The sequence below is a fragment of the Pleurodeles waltl genome, chromosome 6 (genome assembly GCF_031143425.1).
Source record: "Pleurodeles waltl isolate 20211129_DDA chromosome 6, aPleWal1.hap1.20221129, whole genome shotgun sequence".
NCBI classification, from domain to species: Eukaryota; Metazoa; Chordata; class Amphibia; order Caudata; family Salamandridae; genus Pleurodeles; species Pleurodeles waltl.
Genome location: NC_090445.1, coordinates 1,369,825,961 through 1,369,835,357, shown reverse-complemented (window position 1 = coordinate 1,369,835,357; position 9,397 = coordinate 1,369,825,961). Strand labels below are relative to the sequence as shown.

Below are 9,397 nucleotides of genomic sequence, written 5' to 3'. Positions count from 1 at the left end.
AATGGTTAAGGTCATAGTGATGATATCTACACAGAATCAACAGCCAAGATGCGCTCTTGACAAATTAGAACTGTAAGGGTAGACACTGACAGTTCAACTTCTGCTGAAACAAATATGCTTTGACAGTTTAGGACAACAGGAGTAGCTACTTACGCAAGTTCAGGACCCAAGGCACGCTCTTTGCCAGGGTAGCACCAAAAGGACAATACGTCGGCTGGATCAGCACTCACAGTTTTCCTTAGATCCAAACTAAAACTGTGAATGGTACCTTATGTGGCATACTAGGTGTCGGAGTGGTGCTCGCTGCTGAAGCCCACCATACCAAGTCTGCTTTCTGCTCATAAGCCGAACATTACATATTCTCAGCGCTTAGGCCCAGGGTGGCACTTACATTCTTTTTCAAAATCCAGCAAGCTCCATGAATCAGCTTAGTACACCGGCAGAAACAAAATTTACTCTTTAACTCCCAAGATTTATTCTTGCTTGGCCTCCTTGCCTGCACCATATATACAAACCTCGTTTATACATTTACAATATATAGTATGTACACTCAGGAACAAAACAGCAGATGGCAGAAATAATAGGTAACCCAGAAGTTGAAATAGGAGTATGAGGGAGTTGTGGCTTCAGCACCACCAAAAAGACACACACACAAATTTCCCTTATTTTTTAAAACTTAAGCTGTGATTAAGAACAAAAACAAAAAAGATTAAGGTATGGACTGACACAATAATGCACTAAGTTGCTGGTACCGAAGTTTCAGGGTCCTTACATGTCAGGATTTTTCTGATAGGTCACTTTCTCTTCCTTAAAACTAGCAGCATTGGACGAACATCAGAAATTTTGCAAGCATACCAAATTCCCAGTTGGAGCTGTCCACCTCGGATTAGAAATGCAGGCATTAAAAAATCTATCTGACCTCAGCAGCTGACAGTGTAAGCCTCTTGCATCGTTGGCGGATGCTCTGGGATTTGCATGCACGGGAATCTACACACGTACCATCTGTTTGCCTGCACACACCTGGAAGAGAACCAGGATTTCAAGTGCAATACCAGCCATCCAAGGCATCTAGGGCTGAAGGTAAACGGGTTTTTCATTTGTGGCGATCCACTAAGAGCAGTGACCCCACCTGTCCATATATGTACACGAGATGGAGATACATTCATAACAGAAGCATACTATCTAGACATCAAAATAGGAATCCGCACCTTCAATGACACAAAGGGGCAGCTCCGTGTTCCCTTGTTCAAATTAAGCTTTTCTCACGATTATCTGTTCATGTGGTTGTCTATGGCTTTGCACTCTTATTGTGTTGGGTACACGTCTTCTGAGTGAAGGAGTACCAGAGTTTCAATGGGAGAATAAGCATACAGTAAAAGCAATTGGCTACCGTGGGTGGCTTTCTGCTGGTGTACAGCGTAGGTTTATCATCAGATCACAGTTTAATCTACTCAGCACTTCTGCTGTTCAGTAGAAGGAAGGAATTTAGAACAGGCAGTGAACATGATGCAGAGATTGTTCCAAAATATAGTTTTACAACTCAGAAACCGTTTTGAAGAGTACAGAAGACCATTAAACGAATTTCAAACATAGGAAACGAGTGCAAGGGAAAATAAAATAATTTCAGGAAGAAGAATAGCAAAGGGAGACAGACAAAAATAGTGTTAAAGAAAAAACAAACCTTGGATAAGATCCGTAGAAAGAGTGAAGAAACGCAAATGAGAAGAAGGAAAAAGCAGGAGGTCGATGAAGAGAGTCAGACTCAGCAAACACCAAAGACAGCCCTCAAGCGAGTAACATTACCAGTGTCCAAAAGATGGCTTACATTATTGATGTCCAACATAGGTCCAGGAGGGCAGGAGCCATATCAGGTTTTGGGCTATCCACTTGTTAGTGTAATCACTAGGTATCGGAGTTCCATTTCAGTAAACTGTATATAAACTTATCTTACGTGAATATCCTGAAAACATGCCATTATATCTGCCCTCCTCAGCCTTTGTTGAATGTTCAGGATTTAGAAGGTTGTTGTCTGATGTCACGAGCAAGGGTGATATCAATGACGAAACAACCATACCACATGAGCAGCAATTGAGGGACAACGACGCAAGAATAGTTATACATAGATGGGGCACATCCCTTCAAAAATTGGAACCACAGTAAGCTTTTGGACACATTGCACCAGGCAGGTGATCAGAGATATGGTGTACATTTTGCACTATGACCCAGGAAGACACCATTCATCAAATAAATATCTGTATAGACAGTGAAGAGGTGGTGCTTTTTGCTTGGAGGCATTTGGTATCCTTAAGCATGGCCTTCAAGGACACAAGTTGCGAGCTAGAGAAAAGCTGCATCCGGATTGGGTGCAGCACATGTTGCACAAACCACCACACCGTCCGCTTTGACTAGTTTTCCACAGACCAAAGGCATGACCCGGTAAGTCATGGTCGATCGGATGTCTAGGCAAGTGGGATCAGGGAAATTGCAAATATTGCTACAGTGTCAATGGCACCTGCCACAAGAGTAGGGTGCTGTCCTCTGCTGTGCCTGGAGGCTGATGCCATGGTGCATGAAAGTTCCGATAACCAGGTCCCCCAGAGATGACGACCACAGAGGTGATCTCTTTCCTAGGACTGTCCTTCGAGCATGGCCGACACCGAACCCAGACATCGGGGTCATCAGCCATCTCGTAGATGGAGCCGTCCTCTTCGCTGTGGTCGGGGGAGGCCCCATTGGCCTCGGACGGCTCCCGCACAGACAGCACCTGGCCTGGCAGGTGACTAGTAGAGCGCAGGCGGTACTGAAGCAACATCCCCTTCCGGCGCAGGTCGCGGGGTGCAGGGCTCTCCAGAAGTGAATCTTGGGGTCCACAGAAGGGCTTTTCTTCCCCGTTCCCCATGGACTCGACACTGCCGTCATCCTCTTTGCTGTTCTTTAAGGCATCAGGAGCTAGAGTGCTCACGCCCATAGCCAAGAACTCCACTGGACCACTGTGGCCATTGTAGGAAACCATCCCTTTACCTGCAACAGAAGAAGAGAATGGAGGGGGAGCAGAGAGAAACATGGTGGGTAGAGGTGAGTCGGGGTAAAGGTGAGAAGGGAAAAAGCATGGGGGAAGATGGAAGAATGCAACATAGAGATAATAATAGCACACAATAATGAGGCGAATAAGAAAAGAGGGTAATTATGGTGGGGAAAGTGATAAAAGTAATAAAAAGAGAGGGAAATTAGCGAGTCATATGGGGGAGATGGAGTGGTGGGAAAGGGGTGGGGCACAATGAGTAAAGCAACAGTGAAGGTTTGTGTTAGAAAGAGAACAGGGCAGAGAAGAGTGGGTGAGAGGGAGACATGAAAGAGAGAAGGAAATAAAACATAAAGGCGTTTTGAAATATAAGCTTTTCAATTAGCACGCAAACTTCTTCACCAGCAAAACAACCTAGGTTTTTGACCCAAATATGCAAAGCTCTAGTGGGACCTGCCTAGCATCTCTGCTTTTAGGAGATTTACTCAACAGGACCACATCTTGCCACTATCATCTCAGAAGAGTGTGGGGTTCTAACCTAGGTAGTTTATACACCCAAGCGTTACAGGGCCAGATTGGTGTACCCTGTTCGAGCCTCGGGTCATCTATAATGTTAGGTAGTGTTTCTCTGGCCCATTTCCACCCTGGAAATGGAGATGTATTCCAGAGCCGAAGTCAATACATTTGAGGGTTAGAAATAGAAGGGAACAACCCTAAAACTGGTTGGAGTGTAGGGGGTAAATGAAATAATGTCTATTCTGAATTGAAGTGCAAAATGAGGCAGTCAGTATTTATTGCGGCATAATTGCATGATTTGCTTCTTACTGAACGCTTTCTCCGGATAAATTTCAGCGGGCTTGAATGGTTGTGGGTGTGATAATCAGTTCACAGCTTGCGATTCCAATCCTTAAAGACACTCATTTTCAGAGAGATCGGAATCCTCCTTCACGCGCAGAATCTGGCCAGTGTAGTTTCCACAAGCGCAAGTCATTAATGCAGACTCAAAAATGCTTTCCAGAAGTACAAATGGAAATCTACGAAATTCGCATGTCTCTAGTCGTAATCTAGGTAACCTTTGTGAAATCCAAAATCTTGTGGGTGTGGATTTCAGAGTATTTTTGTGAAACTGTTATGCCATTCGGGTAGTACTCGGTGCTTAATTTGTGACAGTTTTTGATGATGCTCGACACCAGTATTTACTTCTGAACACTAACATTATGTGAGACTACACCACATGGTGGCAATCTGCATATTTTAAAGTGTTCATTAAATATACTGAAAAAAAATAGAACGTGCACCTCCATGCTATCCCTATATCCGGAGGTGAACTGGATAGTCCAAAATGTCACATTTTTTTAATTGGTTAGTAGTTAATGCTGCCACTGGCATTCATCAGCATTGTCCGGAGCTGTGGGTGGTGCTAGATACAGTGGAATACCTTGGACCCTAACAGTTATATTTGTACAAATTAAGCAGTGTCGGCCCTTGTCCTGTGTGTGGGATCTGTTTTAGGCCGCGCTCTCCCATCCATCATAATGTTGCGAACAGAACCATAATCTTAGACCCATCCTGCTATGGAGCATGAACAGAGTCCGTGCTCCTCTGCTGTGACACAGAACAGAGGGAGGATAGGTCCTGCTCCACTCCGAAAACCAACAGTTTAACCTTCCTTTGTGGTTGACAAAATAAAATATTCAGTACCTTCTCAGTTCACACACCCATGTTTGGTTTTAGGAGGGAAGTTAAAAGCAACCCTGAATTATTTATGAACAAAGGCAACAGCGACAGTTTGAGTGCAAGAGAGACCACGTTTGGTTTGCGGGCTTAGGTTTCAAAGCCTCGCTGTCTCAGAGCAGAACATAGGTATTCAATTATGTTTAAAAAAAATGAAAATAAGCAATAGCAATCCATATAAGGGTTAGACTAAAGCCAATTCTACTTTCACTATTCTTTCTTGGCACATGTGGCATCTCTTTAGAAATCTGCCCCTCCCGCAGGTTAGCTGGACATCGATCAGGGGTAGCAATTTGGCACCACAGGCCCAGCACGTGTTACCCTTCATGCCCCATTGTGCCGGGGCGAGAGGGGAGCGGACAATAATAATGGTTGCTTTTCACCAAGACTTGCATCAGCAAACAGGAGCCTAACGTGGGGACAAAGCAGTTGCACGGCTATGATTGGTGCGGCAGCTGCAGCAGCACCAAAGCCCAGAGGTACATTGGGTCCACTTGAGCAGATGCTCAACCCCGTAATGTGCTGGTGGGGCGAGGAAGGGTCAGAGCGTATGTGATGACACTTCTGGGACCCAAAGTATTTGGTTCAATCCACATCCTCTCCAAATTAATGGGAAGCTTACCTGTACTTAGCTAGCCAAGCTGAGAGTGGGGGGATGGGCCACAACAATGTGCTGGTATATCATCCTAAAGGTCTTAACTCGCCTATGAAGCACCCAGTCACTCCCAGCTGCAAACCCACACACTGCATTGGGAGCGCATGATTTCACATTTTCCATTTTAGATACAGACCCATGAGCTTTGGAATAGAAGTAACTCATAGCTAAAAGCCCGGGCTGGTAGAAAGAGTAACAAATTACATGGAGTTCCTTGACCACTGCATGCTGGGGAGGGGAAGCCTTCCTGTAGTGTACTTTTTCTTAATACAGGTAATAGACTTTGAACTTCGCGAAGTTCACAAGGTTTGAAAAAATATATATTGTGCAAGTCTTCGGCCTTGACAATCTGCACACCCTTAGCAAGCAGGCATGTGATCCTCAGCACACCTGCAACCATACTACCAGATTCTCAGACATAGGGAGCCAAGCCTACATGGAAAGCTTGGCTCCCTATGTTTGAGAATCTCTGGTAGTATGGTTGCAGGTGTGCTGAGGATCACATGCCTGTTTGCTAAGGGGGTGCAGATTGTCGAGGCCGAAGACTTGCAAAAATATATATTTTTTCAAACCTTTGAACTTCGCGAAGTTCAAATTCCATTTTTTAAAAAGGGCATTTTCAGTGACCCTTTGCAGATGAGTGAAACAATTACCACTGCCTCAAAGCACTGTGCAGGGAAACCTGTGGAGTGGTGTACACGCTAGGCTCCCTCATGCCCTGCTTCAAGTCCCTTTTAAACGTAAAAGCGCCGCTCTCCTACTGGTGTGGCCTGCCTAACTCCCTCACCCCCCAGTCCTTGCACTAGAAATGGCTCGCAGTGCAGACCTGCTGTGCCTCCATTGTCCTGCTGCAGGCAAAGGAGTAAGGGGGCCTTTCTGCCTGCCACGGTCCATGAGCGCCAGGGACTGGAAGCATACTCACCTGTGATCTTGGGAATCCCCTCCAGCCGAGGTACGGGTAACACCACAAGGATGCCCTGGTCAGTGCCAACCCACAGCAGCCCCTGACAAATCAGCAAGCAGGTGACCCGCAGTGCCTTCAGGCCTGTGTGGAGAAAATACAAAGAGCGTTACAGTGAACAGCAAGAAATACTGCAAAGACAGGGAGCCCTTTACGAGCCACAATGCACTGCTGTGAGATGGGAATCCGGAGCAGGTTATCACTCTTCATGATGACATGGGAAAGCACTGTGAGCGGTTCACAATGGGGAGGCTTATTCACAGGTCCTAGTGGCTGTATAGTTTATGGTACTGCATGGTCTGCATGCTGGCCCGAACACTGGACACCAAGAGCAGTGGTTAGATAGGAGGCGGCACCTTTGTGGACTCTCCAGTGGTAGCTGTAGTACAGCAGAAAACAGCCAAGCGATTTATTGGGCCACTGGAATTATGTGACTCTGCAGCCATAACAATTGTAGATTTGCCACATAATCCATCGTTGGCTGCATAATCTGAGGATTTCGTTAAAAAAATTGATTCTAGCTCAAACGGTTCAAAAGTCAGTAAAAACACAGCGACACATGTTGGCATGCACTGGGAGGCCCTTTGCAAAGGTTGACTGATCACCTTTCTGAAGCTTATTGCTATTTTTGGGCGACAAAGTGGTACTAATGATGTGCAACTAATAACAAGGCAGTGTTAACAAGTTTAAAAATGACAAAATAATGAAGTAACACTATCAGAAAGTGTGCTGCATAATGCTGCATGATTTGCCTTTTCTTATTGCATAATTTACTCAACCCTGTGGCATAATTTGACCCTGCCCCTCCCGCATAATTCCAATGGCCCTGGATATATTTGAGGTGGTGAGCAGGTTGCAACCAGATACAATAAAACACAAATTACTCCTAAATTCATAAATAAACTTCCCCAATAAAAGATATTAACTTTCAAAAGGGAAAAAAATTGGGTTACAGACCTCATCAGATTAGCAGGTACGCTTTTTAGTAAACCCAGAAAAACTGCAAGAGTTTCTAGTCTTAGCTCAAAATTTCAATAGGTGTTATTTATCTTGGCTAGGGCAACAGCTCAGAAGATGTTCTGCTCACATGCATTTCACGGCTTGGGCAAGTCCAGTTCTTCAATGTAGTTATTTTTTACTTATGTATTATGGAGTTTTATTTAGTGTGGGCCACCTCGGGGTTGATGAAGGCAAAACACATAATCTTAGGGTGCTCGTGTCCATGAACGTGGTCTCTTACCATACCACCAACAATGCAGTAACCTAGATGGGGTCACCTGCTTGAGGCCAGATCAAAATGCCCCTCCAAATGCTTACAAGTTGGGCAGAACTACATTATTTTAATAATTGAAGTGCTTAAACAGGAAACTAAGGTTAGGTCTCTTTGAAATGGCTCCAATGTTTTACTGCCTGACCATCCCGAATAATGCAATTTTGGTTAAATGAAGAAATTTACTTAACCCACAATTGCCAGTTTACCAACTAGACCACTGCTCCTTCCAGGAGGTGCATGCACCTTCCTACGAGTATTGAAAAAGACGTGTATGCTTTTACTTACTTTTCCACCCACCAGCTGTGCCACCCTGGTTTCTTTCCACTCCTAGTTTCGTTTTCTCATTTCCTCCAAAGGGATGCAAAGCCTCAGGTAGAGGAGCGCGGACCTGATTCAAAAAGTCAGTGCTTGAAAAGTTGGAAAGGAACTAAGTGGGTACTCTGAGAGGGTTGGGTTTAAGACTTTTAAAGGATTCTCAATCAATCGTGGCGGTACTACTGGAAATCTATGACAAGCAAAATTTCCTTTACTCCAAATAGCAAAATGAAACCATGGAGATTTTCCACTAGGCAGAAAATCTGCATGATTACATCATGCAGAACTTTATAATTAAAGGGTTTTTTTTTCTCCAAAGGGAAAATACATTTTCCTTTTGAGAAACATGTTACATATGCCCCATTCAATGCGGGATGCTCCATTCCTACCACAGATCGCCACTTACTCCTGTCTTTCACGTGAGCACAGTTACATGTATTTATAGGGTAAGAAACTACTTGCAAGGTATGTGAATAGCTACAAGCTTGCACGTTTGCATTGCTTCACCTATCTGTACAAAGGATATACTTTAAAACACCCTGTGCCTAGCTCAACTGTGGAAAATCAGCCACAGTGGCAGATTTTCCACGCATGATAGGATCATACACAACAAATTTACGACTGCAAGTTATTTTTAAGTGCATTTCTGGGCAAGTGGCACAATGCTATGGAGACAAAAAAGAAAGCAAGTAATACGTGGCTGTCACATTTTGCCAAGAAGGCACTTTTCTATTAATTATTTGACCAGATGCAGTTGCACACCAGAAAAGGGTCATAAAGATGGGACAAAAGAGTGATAGAAGACATGAACGTAAAAGAAGAAAATAGTTATTTACATGTAACAATAGATTTGCATCTTCAGGTTACTCTAAAATCCATATGCTGTGTACCAGTGTTTGTAGTTAAAAAAGCATCTTGCTATTCTGAATAAACGGTGTTTGGCACCAACGTTAGACGGAGCCAAGCTGGTGAAGGGAGACATGAAAGTCACAATCCTTCACCAGAAGTCTGAGCATCTCACTGGCACGCTTGTCACCTTTATACTTTTTTAACCAAGGAAATTGTTTGCCAAGTCATTATTTTGTCAATTTTTATTTATCTATAATTTCATGTGTATTCCACAAGATTAAGTCAAATTATACAAATCAGAGTTCCATTTTTCAACACTTTCATCACGATGACAGAGAGCGATAAAATATGCCTGTTTAAATAGGGATGTTTGGGATATTTTCTAATTTCCTCCAATATAGTTGCAAAGAGGCAATTCTCATACAAAGTAGTCCTCAAAGACCATGAGGCAGATATACTGAGATACTTGCGGGGCTCCAAACAGTGGTCGTGAAAATCAATTGTACATTTTGCGACCAGTAACCTTTTTTGAGAACCAACCTATGTACTAATGAGTCAGTTCCCAAAATACTAAACGGCAGTGGACAT

General features: G+C 43.9%; 1 protein-coding gene across 11 annotated transcripts in view; it reads right to left on the bottom strand.

The window, feature by feature from the left end:
• Positions 1–451: 451 nt before the first annotated feature.
• Positions 452–9,397, bottom strand: part of ARHGEF10L (Rho guanine nucleotide exchange factor 10 like) — a 552,090-nt gene continuing 543,144 nt past the window's right edge. For all 11 annotated transcript variants that reach the window (XM_069240675.1, XM_069240678.1, XM_069240680.1 and 8 more), the window contains 2 exons: positions 6,334–6,456; positions 452–3,021 (listed from right to left, as the gene is read on the bottom strand). In XM_069240675.1, coding sequence (XP_069096776.1) covers positions 2,495–3,021; positions 6,334–6,456 — 650 coding nt within the window. In that variant the 3' untranslated portion in view covers positions 452–2,494. The remainder of the gene's footprint in view (positions 3,022–6,333; positions 6,457–9,397) is intronic.